An 18,975-nucleotide genomic window follows, 5' to 3' on the forward strand; every position below is an offset into this window, starting at 1 on the left:
TTATTTTTTTGTATCAACCCACAGACTCGTTTAACCAGTTCACATGATCTTTCATATGCAATCATTAATCATATATCATAAATATGTACTTGTCGTGAAAGTTTATTCTATAAGTATTAATTCTATTTTCCGGAATAACGATTCGGTCGATTTCTATTGAGAGAGATTTTTCTTTCACACTGAAAGTAAAGAAAACTATTTATGGTTCTACGTTTGATTTGAAGCGTTTGAGCCCACACTTGAAGTAGTTCGTGGTACGAGAATAGCGGATAAGGTTGTTCGATTGAAAGCCAGGAATGACAAGGATTCGTCTAGTTGAAAAGATAGGTGCGGTTTTGGTAAAGGGTTTATTGCTATAAATATCACAAAATTACTCAAGTTTCAAAATTTTTATTTTCCGCTATGCAAAAAAATCATTTTCGAACTAGATTTTTTCCAACAGTAACCAATAATCCAATTTCATTATAAGTCAATTCACATTCTATCAATCTCAATATATCATCAATTCATTATTTCATAAATTCATATATATGTTTCAGCTCAATTTCATACATAATATCATAAATCATAAGTCATGCTACTCTTTATTCTATTCAATTTAGTCCTCTGTCTCAATAATTAATCAAAATCATATCAATTCAATTCAATTAACTATTTTCAACTCACCTCAGTATCATACCAAGCAAAACGTCATGTATATGCAATAAATAGATTAATTCGAATTATAGATATACAAACTAAAAACTCGAGTTATTCATCGTCGGCTCTTGCCTTTCCTATCTCGACGGCCCTACGTCGTCTTTAGCTATGAATAATAATCTAAAAATACAAAATATCAAATTCTATATCAAATCACAATCAATCACAAAGTCACACAAATTTTACAATTTATTCAATTTAGTTCCTAAATTCAGGACGAGCATAACTTTCGATCTAGGCATTCAGATTAAAATTTGATTTCACATATATTCATTAGGGACCTTCTATTTTCTATTCTTACTAAAATTTCATAAAAAAATTTCATTTTATTCAATTTGGTCTCTAATGTACGAAACTAACAATTAAGCTTTACAATTTAGTCTTTTTCTTAAACTAAGCTTAATTTCTATCAATTTCACACTTAATTCTTTAAGAAATAAAAAATGAAAACTTTTTAACCTTTAGTGGCTTTACAAATTGGTACATGAGCTAGCTAAATCAAGCTCTCATAACCTCAAATCTATAAAAAAATTTCAAGAAAATGATTAGAAAGTCATACTTAAATCATAGACTGAATGCTTGAGGGATTTGAAGCTTTTCTTAGGTTTTTATTTTAATGGTGGACGGTAGGAGAAGTGAGAAGGGATGAAATCCTACTAAGTTTACCTTTTATGCTAAAATTAATCTTGATTAGTTTAATTTAACTTAAGGCCCATTTGTTTGCATGTAAAATGACACTTGAAAAATGATTTTTGGAGAATGAGTTAGTGATTCGCATAATTTCTTCAAAATCCTAATACATGAAATCATTTCTTCAAAATCATAAAAACACACTCAATAGTGATTCACAATGATGGATGACGAATATTAAAGAGTTCCTTTACATTTTCTTGCCCTTGATCACAAAAATATTTTAAATGATATATGACACCACGATATGGAGTAATATATCCATTTCGGATGCCATACCCAACATCAGCAAGATAATATTTACTTGCAATTTACAAAACATAATTATTACTAATAAATTAAAAGCTTAATTGAACTATTTTGTATAATTAATGTTAATTCTTACCTTCCAGAATTCTAAATCCTCTTGGGCATGCAAGTGCTTCACTTAAAACATGAGAGTCATGTGCACTACCTTTCCAACCATCTAGAGTGTAGGAAAATTTTAAATCAAATGTAATGACAGTTAATACATTTTGTGTGTCCCTCCTTTACAACTACTAAGTATAGATACAAGTTATTTCCTATTCAAAGGCATAACTTGGAATTTTGTAGAGATAATAAAAATAACAATAAGAGTAGCGGTAGTAAGAACAAAACAATAAAAAATTATTATGTTAAATACATGCCATTAGCAAAATAAATAAATAAACAAAAATTTTTGGATAGACTCGTTACATTAAAATTTCAAGTGCAAAGTCTACTTGTTTAAATCCTATTATGATTTGCAAAATACATGCCAAAAGCTTATACATGCGACGGGTATATCAATAGCTAAAAGAGAAAGATGATTTTGTAGGGTGGAAATAAGTACCTAAACAAATTTTAAGTTAGTCAAAGAACCTCACAATATAGAGGTGTCATAAGTAAGTGTTTTCCTTTAATCTTTTAATCTTTTCTGTCGTACATGCTTTCTCACAAAACAAGTTTGTCTTTAAATAATCTTTACATTTTAACTAAAAAAGCTTTTCTTTTTTTAGAAATGGAAGTTTTAATCTAAAAAAAAAGCTTCATTTTTATCTGTCCTTGATTTTATTGTGCTTACCACTCAGACATAGATGGATGGGAAGATATGAAGCCCATCTAGGGGACAATGGTTGCAAGAAGGAAGGACAGAACAAGAAAGGAAGACAAGGTTTTTGGAAATTTTAGAACTACTTTTTACACAGTTTTCAATTGAAAAGCCTTTATAGAGAATAATGATTACATATAAAATGGGATTAAAAAAATAGGGATAAAAAATGTTGTAATAACTAAACCCAAGAATTCTTCACTATATAATCTTTGTTTTCCATTATTAATTTAAATCACTTCAACTCAAACAAACTACCAAAAACACTCTACAATAAAAAAATCATCACAAACATTAGAATTTAGAAGGCCTGTTTATTTCATCAATGAAACATTTTATTAAACACTTTCTAAGTTGAACCCACTCCTTACAAAACACAAAAGAATCCCAAATAATAATAAGACCTCCAAAATTGCCATTTGAAGATTGACCAATCAATTCTTTATTATTAGAGGGCCATAAAAAAATATTAGCTAATCAACACAATTTTCATTCTTGGACTCCTGAATAATGAAAAATTGTACTTTCAACTCAGTAACCAATTGCTTAACCTTTCTTTTCTTTATACTCGATCCTAAGCCTATTAAGTTCTTAGATAAAATACAAACCTTATTCAATACGCAAAATTTTAGTACACCAATAAAGGCAGACTTGGAACAAAGACAATAGAAGAAAATATCAATAAATTGAATAAGAAACTAGCTAAGTTAAACAAAGAAACCAAGCCGACTGATCTGTCATAATTTGATGTAGCAGACTAAACTAGTTTTCGCATTTGAGGAGCTTGAATATAAGTACTTTTGTTAGATTTTGGTTAAGTTTTCATTACTGTATTTAAATTCAATAAATTGTGTAATTTGAGTCTTTTATTGACCTTAGGCATTGAATAAGACATAAAGGTAAGCTAATATGCTTTGTGAGTGTGCAAGAGACCATTAGAAGATGTTCTAACTCGATACTGGTTACTGTGTTGCAACACGGAGAGATGGATGTCACAACATAGGGAGCAAAATAGAAGCATTTCAAGACATCCTCAGACTGTGTCGCGACACACCCCTGAAGATGAGTATACTGCTTTCGATGTTGTGACATAGGACCTAGTGTGTTGCTATAGCGACTCTGCACGGGAACTAATTATGAGTTAGGGGCATTTTGGCCCGCACAATCAAACATTAAGCACGAGAGCGGTAGCTGACCTAGGTTTAAGGATGACAGTCACTCTAATTTTATAAATAGGCTGATTTAACACATGTTAGGGACAACTTTCATATTGTATAATTTTCTTCTTAGCTTTAGTATTTAGTTTTCTCTTTTCTTAGGCTTTAGGATTATTTTTAGTTTCGTTATTTTGCTTTTGTTGAGAGATCCTATCTATGGAACTCAATCAATTCTGTGTGGATTCGACATTACCTTCAATACGATTCAAGCTTCTTCTAAATTTTATTTTCTTGATTCAATATTCATGTCTATTTTCTATATCAAGTTTATCATGTTTATTAGATTTATGAGGAACTAATCCTTTTACGAGGTATTAGCGTGGACGTATGATTAATTAATTGTTTTGTAGGGTTCTCTTAACGGATCAACTGTTTGGGAGAGGAAGAACATAAACCCTAGGCTTAATGACTAGTTGAATGAATAAGGAATCCGGAGCTACAGTTAATTATGATTATCGAAGTGAGCAAGTCACCTATACTCAGATCTGATTAAGTTTCCATAGCAAATCTTCCATGTTTTTCTATTTATATTATTTTATTTCTTTAGTTATCAAAACCTGACCGGAATAGATTGACCCGAATCTGAAGCGATACATTAGCCACCGAAGTGACTCTCTAGCACAAAACCATCCCAAAATACACCCCAACCTTATAAAATCCCAGTTCTAAGTAATAATTGTGTAATCTTATTGCGGAAGCGATTTGTGAACCATTTTAAAACTATTTTAAAGGATTTAAACCTAAGGGTATTTTAGTCATTTTACCACTTAAAGCTAATAGATCCTGATTTTAATTCTAAATGATTACCAACTTCCTTTTAATCAATTTTGGGAAACTCCTAAAATTCATTTTAATTAACCATTTTTCCTTAATCCATTTACTAATTAAGGTTATATTAGCTAAGTTTTATTACTTTAATCATATATATACAATTTTAATTAATCTAATTACAACTAATAAACAACATGTATTCATAATTTAAACATTCAAAAGCATGCTTAACAAACAACAATTAAATCACACAATGAAATTACCTTAACCACAAAGCTATCTACTCCTTGACAAGCTACAATTAAAATGTATTAGTGAAAAATTCATGCTTCAATCTCCATGTTTTCAATCACCATGATATCACTTAGCAACATACCATAATCCACACAACATTTAACCATAAAATCAATCATTAAAAAAAAGTATAACATCTCAAAATTAAAATCCAAATAAAAGTCTCAAATGTCCATTACAAGTATATCAAATTATCCCAATTGAGTGCCACAATGCCCTCTAATTTTTCTAAAGAAGAGTCATTAATCTATACTACTAAATAGCCTTAGACTTGGACCAGTCTTCCCTTGCTCCTCAACTCCCTAAAGCCGAAAAAAAAAACTCTGCACAAAGTTGTGAGGGTGTGGGCTGGAAAAGCTCAGTGAGTGGCCATAAAATCAATAAGTAAATTACACCAAAAAAATACCTAAACCAAGGCAAATCATGTACCAAATTTCGAGTATATGAATCATAGTTTCAATTATATTTTCATGCTCAATTATAACATTCAATTGACTAAAATTTCCAGCAACAATACAACATCATAACATCATAATTCCATATGTTATTCCACGAGTAAAAATCAAATTTATTATGGCATATGGAAACTTAATTTAATTAACAAACAAACACTTATATTGGCAAATGACATCCATGGAAAAATATAAACATGTGATCATGCATTGAAGAAACGGATCTTCGATCTCCCAAATATCGAATACAATACTCTGGTTGAGTGGGGCGTAGCCACACACTCCCTTATATCGCCTCGAAATCACCAACAATTGAGTGGAGAAAAAGGCTCAACACTCCCTTATCTACTCCAACAAAATTAGTACTCCTAGATCCATATGCTCACAAATAACACATATAGTGGTGAATACTTACTAATTTTATGTCATGCCATCTATATCCAATGGATCCACCATGCAATGTTGCCAATATAACCAATCATACAGGGCATAAAAACTGATACTGAAGCACTTAGATCATGATATAAAAATTCAATTTAAATCATGTCACTTAGCAATTTTAGTACCAACATAAATAAGCACAATAAGTGTCTTTGTCCATGGATCTAAAACCAATCATATAACCATCATCAAGTGCTCTAATATACAGTAACCCATGCTCCAATTATTATTCAATACAATCCAAATCAATCATACCAAACACACAATTCACAATTTCCATAAATCATTTACGAATATGCTTATATAAAATTAAAATCAATTTTAATAATCTAAACCATTTGAGATACAATTGAATCATTAGAAACACAATTCAAAACCTCAATTTAGAATTTAAATATGCATGTTTACCAATTTCCTTGAAAATCTTACCTTCACTCTTTGCTTCTCAAGCCAAAGTGTATCAAGTAGCTATGTTTGGACCTCGATTCTATTAACAATGGGCTCTCCTCATTGTGGAGCTTAAACAGAGATAAAATACATGTTACAAGCTATTATTAAAAACAAGAAAATTGAAAAAATAATGAACTACACGGATCCACTACACCAAAATAGGCTTTTAGCGGTGTTTAGATAAAAAATGCCGCTAAAGATCTAGCATTTGCGGTGCTTTAAGGAAAACGCCGCTAAAAATAAGCATTAGCGGCGTTTTCCAGAAAGCGCCCCAAAAAACCTAAACCCAACGATGCCGTTTTCTGAGCTTTTGGGGCTTTAGCGGCTTTTTTGGGAAAGCGCTGCTAATGCTCAAGGCTTTAGCAGTGTTTTTGGGGAAGCGCCACTAATGCTCAGGTTTTTAGCGGCGTTTTTGGGAAAGCGTCGCTAATGCTCAGGGATTTAGCGACGTTTCTGTGAAAGCGCTGCTAATGCTCAGGGCTTTAGCGGCATTTTTGGGAAAGTGCCGCTAATGCTCAGGCTTTTAGCGACATTTTTGGGAAAGCGCCGCTAATGCTCCTGGCTTTAGCGGCGTTCTTGGGAAAGCGCTGCTAATGCTCGGGGCTTTAGCGGCGTTTGTGATAAAGCGCCGCTAATGCTCAGGGATTTAAAATAATTTAAAATATTTGTTAAAAATGGAAAAATTAAAATACTATTATTTAAAATAATTTTAAAGTTTTTTGGGTACATTATTGATTTTTTAATGTATATATTAAACAATTTCTTATATAATCGTAAAAGAGATAGTATTAATTTTAAAATATTGAATTAATTATCACTAGAGTTTAGGGTTTTTGGTTTAGGGTATATGATTTAGAGTTTAAGGTTTAGGTGTTACCATTTTAAGGTTTATGGATTATGTGTTTAGGGGTTATGGTTTATTAGTTTGATATTTTGAAATTAAAAAAAAACTTCATTTGGTAGACATATAACAAAGAAATATTGACAAAAAAAATTGTAATAGAATAATTAAATTCATTGAAATAAAAATAAGGGTAAACTACACCCAATGTCACTATACTATTAGTGAATTTACATTTTGATCACTCAACTACAAAAAGTTACAAAATAGCCACTTAACTATTCGAAAGTTTTCATGCAAATCACTAGAGTATTAAGTTTTTTCCTTTATAAAGTCTGGCTAGTGAGTTCCAAGTAATGGTTTGATAATTAGTATGGTGGATCAATACCCATTGTCAAGTAGAAGAATATACCTTAGATCCAAGTAGAAGAATATCCAAATTTTAAGGTTTAGGGATTATGTGTTTAGGGATTATGGATTATGGTTTATGGTTTAAGGGTTGGGGTTTAAGATTCAGGGGTTAGGGGTTAGAGGTTTAGGGGTTAAGGTTTATGTTTTATGATTTAGGGTTTAAGAGATAGGGGTTAGGAATTTAGGGTTTAGATTAATTGGTGTTTTTAATTTATATATTAAATATTTTCTAATATAATTGTAAAAGAGATAATATTAATTTTAATATATTAAAATTATGATTATAATTTAAATTATTTAAGAGGTAATAGATAATTTTTATATATATTAAATGATTTAGGATTTAATGTTTACTTTAGATTTGTTAAATGATGAAATTTTATATAATTAATTAATTCTTTTATATTAAAAAATATTTAATCTAAACCATTTGATATATTTAAATATTAGATTTAAAAAAATAATAAATAAAAAAATGTAACAAATTGATACGGATAGGTAGCTATCTATTTTGGATATATAGGACCAAATTATAACAAATAAATTAAAATGAAATACAAAAACTAAAATAATTCCACATCGAACATCTAGCAAAATAGTTATAATTTAGTTAGGAAGAAATGTCTCTAATAAAATGGAGATTAGATCGGAAATGAATAATATAAAATCATGATTAACCTCTCAATCTTTAATAGAAATTTGATATATGAGAGATTAATTGCTTACATTGGATAATTATAACTTAATAATTAATTACAACCATTTAATTATTTTTTTCTTATTAAAATATAGTATATTTATTTTGAGAGTACTTGATTTTTTTATAAAAATTTAATTTATAAAAAAAATAAATGTTTTATAAAATCACTTAACTAAGAATTTTTAACAAACAAAATAAAGGATTTTTAACAAAGCAAAACAGTATCGTTTTGTTCAAAATGGAATAATTTTTTGCGGGGTTTTTATGAAAAACGCCGTTAAAAGTAAGAAATAGAGGCGTTTTTACAAAAAAAATGGCACCATTTATAAATTTTTCCCCCTGAGATCTTCCCCCCTGAAATCCCTAATTTCCCCCCTTGAAACTCCCAACTTTACAAACACACCGTTCTTTAAAACTTTTAACTCCATGCCCATTGCTATTTTTTCTTCTTCCCTATATATATATATATTTTCTGATGAGACTCTTAATCTTTACATACAACAGGTCTCTTCTTCCCTATATTTTTTTTTCTGATATTATATGTATATATATATGGAGTAGAAAAGTTTTGATTTATTATGGTGTAGGGGTTTTGATTTGTTTTCTAATGGGAAAAGGAAATGATAATTGACAGGAACTTTGTGGTACTAGGAGGAGAGGAGGGGTTCCAAATGCTCGTTGATGCCTTGGTTTGGGATTCAGATGCCTTACGTTGTTGCATATTGCATCATGTTCCTTCAACTGGCCATGCTTGTCTTTGGGAATCATGGATCACTTAATCTCCTGGGAATGTTAAAATCAGAAGTAACTAATATTTCTCATCCATTTTCTAAGCATTTTCAGCTGTGTGTTTTTTTTCGTTTCTATTATAAATCTTACAGGCAGAGAAGGTATTCGACCGGGACATGTTTTTCAAGAAGACTGTCAAATATGTTGGAGAGCCAATGACCCACTTGGAATCCATTGCTTCCTCTGTGGTATTTCTTCTTCCCCGGTACTGCTCTTTGTAAATCAAAGTTAATAAAGATTTACTTAGATTTCTTCGTTTTCGTTGATTATATCTTTGAACGCAGATTCATAATTAAATATCTTCGTTTTCGTTGATTATATCGTTGAAGAGCAGCTGAAGAAAAGCCTGTCTTCTAATCAAATAAATGGAGGTGAAACTTTAAATGTGCAGCACAATAAGAGCTCTGCTTCTGTTCAAATAAATGGAGGTGAAACTGTAAATGTTGGAGTGGAGGTAGCTAATTCGGAAGTAGAATACATTGAATCTGAGAACTTGAGTGATCTAGAAGATGTTGATACATGTCTTAAGGTATAATTTACTTTCATTTTACACTTCAATTTCTAATATTTGGTGTACTGTTTGCTGATTTGCATATATACCTATTTCAGAAGCTCTTACCTGGACTTGACTCTAAAGATTGGATTCTGATTGTTGAAACACTCAATAATGTTCGTCGATTATCAGTATTCCATAAGGAAAGAATGCATTGTATGCTGTTAGTCTCCAATTCTTACTTGGTTATCTGACTAGAAAGACTAGAGAATCGGGTGTCTTAGATTTAATTTGACTAGTGCATTCTGTTCCTCTTTCTAATGTGCAGGGGTGATTTGATCCCTCTTGTAGTTAAGTCCTTGAAGAATCCTAGGTATTATAAAGATACTCACTGAACATTTATAATTTACCATTATGGTGGGGGATTTTTACTGCAAACAAAGGGTCAAAATTTAAAGAAGATTGCATGAAAACCATATGGCAATGAGTAGACTGTGAGAGATCCTATAAGAGTGTGAGAGAAGGATTCATTTTTGTGATAAGGCAATAAAGAGAGTAGGTCCAAAGCTAGAAAAAGAAAAAAAAATGATGAGTAATTATTTCACTAATATACTCAACTCATTAATGATTATTTTGATGTATAATATTTTATAACTTGTTTTTTTTTCCTTATTTTATAGGATTTGATAGATGTCCTGTCGTATTTTATGAATTTTCTTTTTTTATTCATTTGATTTTATCAAGGTGTTGAGGGAATTAAAGCATATGGAATTGACAAATTGATACAATTAGCTGCATCCCAACTAAGCGACCAGCTCCCAGAGTCACGGAAGGCTGCTCGAACCCTTCTTTTGGAGCTGCAAACTGTATATGAGAAGTCCCACAGTCTCTCAACTGTAGTATCTGAGAATCCAGAGATGGGCTCTTGGGAGAAATTTTGTCTGTCAAAGCTCTCTCCTTTAAGTGCACAAGCAGTGCTTCGTGTGACAACAAACATCGCTCGAGAAGGTCTCGTTATTGGCTCCTAACGGTGAGTTTTATATCGACCATATATGAGTTTGTAGCAAGTAATGTCTTCTTTTTAATTTTGGCCACAAATATATGAGCTTTAGTGAGCAGAGTCTACAGTCACCTATTATTGTTTTGGCTTTGGTTTTGTCCTTTTTCCTCGTAAATTCTCTTGAATCATCGTCTCCCATCTTGGTTAAGAAATTAGTCGGATTGGAATTTAAATCGAATTAATGATATTCTTTGCATATGGTTCCTGAAAATAGTATACATTTGCTTCAGCTTTCCTTCTATTTTTTTTGCGCTTAATCTTATAGCTGAATGTTCTATCCTATATGTTACAGAATACCGTTTATACATGCTCTGAACTGATGACATATAATGGTGTTATTGTTTGCTAGTCTAATTTATTAAATCTTCTCTCTATTTTTTTTATATATATTTAGAAATGAGGTATGGTGTTTTAATTATATGACAAGAAGTTTTAATTTTTTTTAATATACTTGTATTATATATAGATATAGATATAGATATATGTATGTATGTATCTAATATACCCATGCTAAATCTGGGTAACGTGTTTAAGAGTTTGGGTTTAGTTTAGAAGTCTTTATCATATGTTCACATCTTTTTAACATCTTTAACGTGTCTAACGATATAGATATATATGTATGTATGTATCTAATATATGTATTATTTTTAACATTTCTCTTGTTTACCAAGTTTGTTGGTTTATCTGATCATTTGGTTTTGCATCATTTAGATATTGAAGGTGTAGCAGAGGATTCAATCTCTTCAAGCTAGAAAAGTCAAGGCTTAGCACTTCTTCAAGTGGAATTTTATTTAATGTTGCATTCCATGGTCATTTATCTTAGTCAGAACTTGAATTTGGTGTTATTGAAATCGGGTTTTGTAGCTACCTTGTGTACTAGCTTCTTTAACCATGATTGTTAATTATTACGTGTTTTGTAGCTTCTTTTATAATTGGCCGAGTTAATATAGATCAGATGAACTGTGAGGTAGATTGCTCATTTATTTAAACATAATATTTAAATTCTAAATTTAAATTCATTAATTTTTATATTTAGTTTTAAAGTTAAAATTTTAATAGAAAATTTAATTTAATTAATATTTTTTATCCTTAAAATGTATATAGTTTAAAGTTTAAGTTTCAAAAATAAAACATAATATAATATTTATCATAGAAATAAATATTATTTAATTAAAAAATATTTTTAAAGGTCATGTTCTTTAGCGGCGTTTGTGGGAAAAGCGTTGCTAAAGGTCTTATTATTTAGCGGCGTTTGTGGAAAAAGAGCTACTAAAGGTCTTGTTTTTTTAGCGGCGTTTGTTGAAAAATTGCAGCTAAAGGTCTTGTTCTTTAGCGGCGTTTGTGGGAAAGCGCCGCTAAAGGTCTTGCTCTATAACGGCTTTTTTGGGAAAAGTGCCGCTAAAGGTCTTGTTCTTTAGCGGCGTTGTCAATAGCGGCATTGTTTGCGGCGCTAATAGAAGCGCCGCAAATACTTTTAGTGGCGCTAAACAGCGCCGCTAAAGGCCAAAAAAAACGCCGCTAAAAACCTGTTTTGGTGTAGTGATCTAAAATGCCTTTCTAATCTACCTTACCGAAAACTCATGGTATAGCCAAAACAGAAAATTCAGCCACTAAATATAACACCCCTTACCCAAGACCGTTGCCGGAGTCGAGCATGAGGCATTACTTGACTTAACTTAAAAGTTCGGGGCATAAAATTTACTTTTAAAAGTTATTTCATTGTTCATAATAAGGTTGTCCACCTGTGCAGCAGTCACTAAATCAATTATAACTCGAGCTACAAAACTCAAAATTTAGACCGTAAATTTTTCCTGAAACTAGACTCATATATCTTTTTACCATAAATTTTTTAGAATTTTTGGTTTGGCCAATTAGTACAGTTTATTAGTTAAATTCTCCCCTGTTTCACTGATCAACTGTCCTGACATCTCGTAACTAAAATTCAATTATCTCATTGTACAAACTTCATATAGTGTTCTCACTTGTTTCTACAGAACATAGACTCAATAAGGAACCTAGAAATATAAATTATAACTCATAAATATTTTTTTACAATTTTTAATGATTTTCCAAATTCAGAAAAGGGGATTCCGAAAACCACTTTGACCTTGTCTAACTAAAATGAAAATATCTCAGAATACACAATTCCTTTGTCTACATTGTTATTTTTCTATGAAAATATACTCAATAAGCTTTAATTCTATATCTCATCCACCCTATAATTCATTTTCTACTATCCTTGGTGATTTTTCAAAATCACGTTACTACTGCTGTCTCAAAACTGATTCACTACCAATTTTTACTTTTTCATGATTTCTATGCATAATTTATCACCTAGACATTTATAACAACAAACACCTTCATACTTAGCCATTTTAATAACTATTCATCATCAAATATTTACATATCATCTTTTTGTCATATCTTAAGAATATACAATCGAAATGACCAAGTCCCTATACATGTCATAGCTCAAAACATTTATTGTTTTAAAATACCGAGTTGTGGTGGTTGATAGTATGAACGCTCTCCGACGTCTTCAAGATCCGACTATGCTTGATAATACTATATGAAAGAAAAAGAAATAAAAGAAATAAGCATAAAGCTTAGTAAGTTTACAAATAAATAAATAACAACATTTATCATAAACAATTATATTCATAAATTTTTATTAAGCATTAAGATCTTTACTTTCTTCTTTACTTACTCTCTTACTCGTTTACTTACTTGCTTGCTTAACTTACTCATTCATTGCTGAAATTTCTTTTCTCAACTGATAACTGAGATGCTCTTAATCTTATTAACTTACCTGAACTTGTCTATTAGGCTTTTACCTGAACTTTCATGTAACATCATCTATTTATTAGCCCGTTGAATCACTTGGAATACTAAGGATACTCGGGTCTCCTGTCTCTATATAACATGCCAAAGCTATGTCCCAGACATAGTCTTACATGGGATGTTTCTTGTACTGCCAATGCCATATCCCAGATATGGTCTTACATGAGAGTTCTCATATAGGTGCCCATGTCATGTCCCAGACATGGTCTTACGGGGGACCTCTCATCTTGGTGCCAACGCCATGTCCCAGACATGGTCTTACATGGGACCTCTCATCTCGGTGCCAACGCTATGTCCCTGACATGGTCTTACATGGGACCTCTCATCTCGATGCCAATGCCATGTCCCAGACATGGTCTTACATGGGACCTCTCATCTCGGTGCCAATGCCATGTCCCAGACATGGTCTTACATGGGATCTCTTTACTCAAATGTCATGACAGTTGTATCCAATACATTCCTCATGTTTCAACGGGGCCTTTTAACACTGATTTTCTGTCATCTCATACTTGAGTTAACATTAGATATTGTCATGAAATAAATACATAATTGCTGAAAAATAACAGCATTAATAATAATTATCAAAATATTGCATTTATTTACAGTAAACTTACCTCGGAACAAAATATGATCAAATCTAGCACTTTAGTCCTCAACTTTTTTCTTTCCCCGGTCTAACTCCAAATTTTGTTCTTCTTGATCTATAATAGAAAATTTAGCTTATTTAATACTCACATTTATCAAAACAGTCATTAACTCGAACTTTGACAAACTTACGTTTTTACCCCTAAACTTTTGCATATTTACACTTTTGTCCCAAAGCTCGGAAATTAAACTTCATCCCTTATTCTTATGTTTTATGACATGCTGAACATTTTTTCCTTCTATGGCAACATCAAATTCTCACTCTAACATTTACTTATGAACATTAGGTATTTTTACCGATTTTGTCGTTTTACCCGTTTTCACTTAAATCACTTAGCAAAAGTTGTTTAACATAATTTAAAGCTTCATATTCTACCATAAAACATCAAAATAAACACATTTCACATATGGGTATTTTTCCAAATACGAACCCTAGGTTAAATTATTGCTAGAATAAGCTAAATCAAGTTACTAGGACTCAAAAAACGTAAAGAACATTAAAAACGGGGCTAGAACAGACTTATAATCGAGTTGGAAGCTTGAAAAACCCTAGCCATGGTTTAACATTGTGAAATTCGGCCATGGGATTGAAGATGGACAAAAATTGGCTTTTAATTTTGTTTTTAATTCATTTTAATAACTAAATGACCAAAATTCCCTTAATGAAAAACTTTGGAAACATGCCTAACCATATCCATTTTGTCTACCAAATTAACCAATGGTCTAATTACCATATAAGGACCTCCAATTTAAAATTTTATAACAATTGGAAACCTCTAACATGTAGAACTCAACTTTTGCACTTTTTACAATTTAGTCCTTTTGACTAAATTGAGTGCCCAAACGTCGAAATTTTCGAACGAAATTGTCACGAAATCATTTTGTGAAATTGTAGACCGTAAAAATATAATAAAATAAATTTTTTTCCTCATCGGATTTGTGGTCCCGAAACCACTGTTCCGACTAGGCCTAAAATCAGGATGTTACACTAAATGACCTTCTTTGCACCAAAAACCATTTCTAAACATCGTTTCTAATCTATCAACACAAAACCTAAGCATTAATTTCATCAAACAAATTGTTTCAAAATTTTCGAGAAAATCAACTCATATTCTTAGTTAAAAACAGATTTGTCAAAATTGATCAATCAAACAAGTTTAATCTTTTATTTTTTTGATCAAAAACCTCTTAATAAAGATGATTTGAGCTTAGATATCCATTTAAACTTGGATTCCAACTCAAAACCATGAATTCACCATTGATGAATTTCATGTTCAAGAGAGAAAAGATCAAGATGTGAAAAACCTTTTTAATCGATTTAAATTGAAAATAATGATTAAAAATAACTTTAAAATGAATTTAGAGTTGAGAAATTACCTTCAATCGATCTAGAATGATCAATATTGAATATTGGATCAAGATCTTTGAAGAACTCAGATGAGTTTTTTTCCCAACTTTGAAAATCTTTTATGGAGAATTTGGAGAAAATAAGAGATGAGATCTTATCTTTGATATGTGGAATTCGAAAATGAAAAAGAAAAAGGAGAGAAAACACTTAGAAATCGGGTGAAAAATGTGTGTGAAGTGAGGGGGTTGCAGTGTTTTCTAGCTAAAGAACCCCCACCCGATTTTCAAAAATTGGAGAAATTGCCATCAGGCCACTCCCACAATTCTTTTGTTTTACCAAGTAATCCTTTCCTTCCGAAATTCCTAAAGTATGAGTAATTTTCCATAAAACCACTCAAACATTTCCCTTGTTTTGCAAAATGGTTCAATTTTAATTTATTTTTCAATTATAATTTGACCCAAAATATTTATTTTACCCAAAAATTATTTAAAACTATAAAATTAAGAAAAATAATTTTATTTTCTGGATTATTATTTCCTGATTTTTTAAATGAAATTAAGCTAACTAAACTAAGAGAAAAATTACTAATAACCCCGATTAACTCTTAATTTTTTACTCAAAACCCGGTAAACTTATCCGGAACTACTAGACCTATTTCTAGGGCCTTACAAATATAATTTACTTAAAGTACTAATTAGTTTTATTTATGCTTAGGTTAGGATTAATCTAGTGCTTGCGTCCTTTGGGTACAATCCTCGATGTATTAACCTACTTCATTGTAACTATATTACAACTTGACCCATATACTTGTGGACGTGGTTTCTAACATATTTTGTGCAAGATTCCTACTCTGGACGTTGTTATGTCCGAAGGCGGTCAAGTTGTTGGCGTTGTTGTCAGGGAGGTAACGTTACTAAATTGATTTTAATTTTTTTCATTTTAATAGAATAATTAGGAAATTTCTAAATTAGAGCTACGGTTTTATTTTCTTATTTTTACTAACTTCTTTATTCTCTTTGGGTTTAGTGTATGAATCGTAGTAGGGGAACACCTATAGAGCCAATCATAGATCTACAAAGAATAATTCGTAGGAATCGTCGATAGCAACAACAACAGTAGCGACAACAGATGCAGAACCAACCACCTGCTGTAGGTAATTTACCACCATGAGACAATCCATTGTTCGATGAAGTTAACAATAATAACCTAGAAGATCTACCACCACCACAACTACACATAAATATGGCACGTAACGAAATAAATATAAGAGAACATGCACTACAAAAACTGGACATGTTTCAGGGAGTGCTATTTCGGCCAATAATTTCAAGATCAAACCAGCAATAATCCAAAACAACTTGCAGTTCAAAGGCACAATGACGGAGGACCCAAATTAGTATTTAAAATGATTCCTTCAACTTTGTGATACTTTTAAATATAATGGGGTCACTGATGATGCTATTCATCTTCGGTTGTTCCCCTTCTCCTCAATAGATAACGCTTTCTCTTGATTAGATTCGTAGGCACCAAGATCTATTATGACATGGGATGAACTTGCAGGAAAATTCTTATAGAAGTTCTTCTCTATTAGCAAAACAGTCTAACTAAAGAGAGAGATTGCAACGTTAAAACAATTGGAAGGAGAAAGTTTTCCCGAGGCTTGGGAGCATTTTAAAATGCTAATTTAGAGATGCCCACACCATGAATGACCTAAGTGGTTACTATTGTAAATGTTCTATAACGGGTTGGATGTGCATGCACGATCAGGACTAAATGGAGCCGCAGGAGAAGCCTTAATGAATAAGATATACGATGATACATATGAATTCATACTAGTGGCCAACTGAATGTTACACATATGGAAAAAACCCACTACAGTGAAGGCTGTACAGGAGGATGATAGATATCAAGAACTAGTAGATAGACTCAACCACATTGGGTCTTTAAATAGCGCATCATCTATATATGGAGGAGATAAACCACTCTTCTATTACATTAATAATCCGAGGATGTGAACTATATCAAGAATAAGGGTAGAAACCCTTATTCGAACACTTATAATCTTGGATAGAGAGATCACCCAAACTTGATATTGGGCAGAAATCAAGGAGGAGGTAACAATTCTAACCAGATTAAAAATGCTAATTACCAACCTCCTTATTTGCGAAAACCTCAAGAACGGGCCAACTTAAATGACCATACTATATGTGGTCAACACTTGGATTAGAGCGAGGGGAAATGCAATTAATGAGGATGGATGTGAAACAGGTGCAATCTAAGTGCATCAACTCAGTAAAAACATTGACTAAATTAGAAGATGAAATGAGCCAATTGATGAGCATGATGGGAGACAGTAAGAGACAAATTGGCATCGATATCCCTAGTAACACTGAAGATAATCCTCAAAGGGAAGGGAATGAGCATGTGAAAGTAAAGGCACTTTGATCAGGTAAACTACTAAGTAGCCCAGAAAGCCATCCTCGAGAGGAAACCAAGAGGAATACCGATGATCTTCATGAGGAGTGTAACACCCCTAACTCGTCTCCGTTACTGGATTAGGGTTACTGAGCATTACTGTACAATCGAAAAACATTTAACCTTAATACATCTCAATACAATAATTAAACATTACTTAAGTAAATTACATTAAATACAACCAAACATATGCATTTGGTCCCTAAATCGAGCCTTCGAGGCCCTAAAAATAGCTTAAAAGTAGTTCGGGAGTAATTTGGAACAAAACAGAAGATTTGGGAAAAAGTTGGAAAAATTAGAAAACAGGGGTCACACAGTCGTGTGACATAGCCTAAGCCGTGTAACATTCGAAAAAATGGGCATAAGGCCATGTCCCAGCTCGTGTCCTCACTTGTGTAACTCATTGAGTAGGGTCACATGGCCGTGTTGCAGACCGTGTAACTTTCTGAGTTACCACACACGGCCGTGTGCTAGGCCATGTGCTAGGCCATGTAATTCACTAACTTGAAACACTAGGAAATTTCAAATGACACACGATCGTGTCGCTAGGCCGTGTGTCACACGGCTGTGGGACAGCCAGTGTGATCCATAATTTGACCTTAAACTCATGCCATTTCAAGGCCAAATCATACCTAGCCATCCATATCATTTAGGCATACATTCAAGGGATTTAAAACATCATTCAAACACACATAACATACCATTTCAAACATCCTATTTCAACAATAATGTGCAAGCGTAAACTGTCGATGCAAGTATAGTAGACGGATATGAATCTATCAAATATCGATCCTATGAGGATGGTTGTCTTTTTTCTATCAATGTCAGTGCAATAAATGGATAGAGACGAGATAAATTGTGAGTGTAGGTGTCGAAGCAAAAACTTGAAACAATAAGATAAAATATGATAATGATAAACTGGGATCCCCAACGTGAATATTCAATAGAATATTAAGTGTTCACTAGGTATAAAAGGATAGGTGATCGTCTACGCAATAATTTGCAATAAATATCTTACAAAGCTTAACATCTATATTTAATTTAAGACTTAAACATGCACATTAACCACACCTTCCTATGATGAAAATGAAACACTATTAAGAACAAGTGGATTAAATTACTCTAATCCTCAAGGAACTTCCGTTGTCATGCTTGTTAGCTTGAACTGTTGCTGCACCTTCCAGTGTCAGTGACCACAATAACACTTCCATGCTAAAAAAATTCAAACCCAAAGATTAAACAGTAGA

At 32.0% G+C, this 18,975-nt stretch overlaps 1 protein-coding gene across 6 annotated transcripts; it reads left to right on the forward strand.

Annotated features, from left to right (window-relative positions):
- Nucleotides 1–8,421: 8,421 nt before the first annotated feature.
- Nucleotides 8,422–11,389, forward strand: LOC107903923 (uncharacterized). Of its 6 annotated transcripts, XR_005913487.1 has the most exons (8): nucleotides 8,422–8,581; nucleotides 8,712–8,881; nucleotides 8,959–9,054; nucleotides 9,201–9,395; nucleotides 9,476–9,582; nucleotides 9,688–9,732; nucleotides 10,104–10,389; nucleotides 11,131–11,389. XR_005913487.1 is itself a non-coding variant. In XM_016830131.2 (7 exons), exons 2-6 carry the CDS (start codon nucleotides 8,759–8,761, stop codon nucleotides 10,385–10,387), a joined length of 798 nt encoding a protein of 265 aa, XP_016685620.1. In that variant the 5' UTR covers nucleotides 8,422–8,581; nucleotides 8,712–8,758; the 3' UTR covers nucleotides 10,388–10,389; nucleotides 11,131–11,389. The 6 variants fall into 6 exon arrangements, 5 of the variants coding, with proteins under 5 accessions (XP_016685620.1, XP_016685622.1, XP_016685625.1 ...); XM_016830131.2 differs by lacking the exon at nucleotides 9,688–9,732 and having other exon boundaries at nucleotides 9,476–9,575; XM_016830133.2 differs by lacking the exon at nucleotides 9,688–9,732 and having other exon boundaries at nucleotides 8,980–9,054; nucleotides 9,476–9,575.
- Nucleotides 11,390–18,975: the final 7,586 nt, after the last annotated feature.

Source organism: Gossypium hirsutum, chromosome D05 (assembly GCF_007990345.1).
Source record: "Gossypium hirsutum isolate 1008001.06 chromosome D05, Gossypium_hirsutum_v2.1, whole genome shotgun sequence".
Lineage (NCBI taxonomy): Eukaryota > Viridiplantae > Streptophyta > Magnoliopsida > Malvales > Malvaceae > Gossypium > Gossypium hirsutum.

Bases quoted from the DNA above. Each gene is read 5' to 3' on its own strand.
- LOC107903923 (XM_016830131.2), top strand. From the start codon at position 8,759: ATGCCTTGGTTTGGGATTCAGATGCCTTACGTTGTTGCATATTGCATC. The intron at 8,882-8,958 runs GTAACTAATATT...TAAATCTTACAG, and splicing joins TGGGAATGTTAAAATCAGAA to GCAGAGAAGGTATTCGACCG. The intron at 9,576-10,103 runs GTATGCTGTTAG...GATTTTATCAAG, and splicing joins CCATAAGGAAAGAATGCATT to GTGTTGAGGGAATTAAAGCA.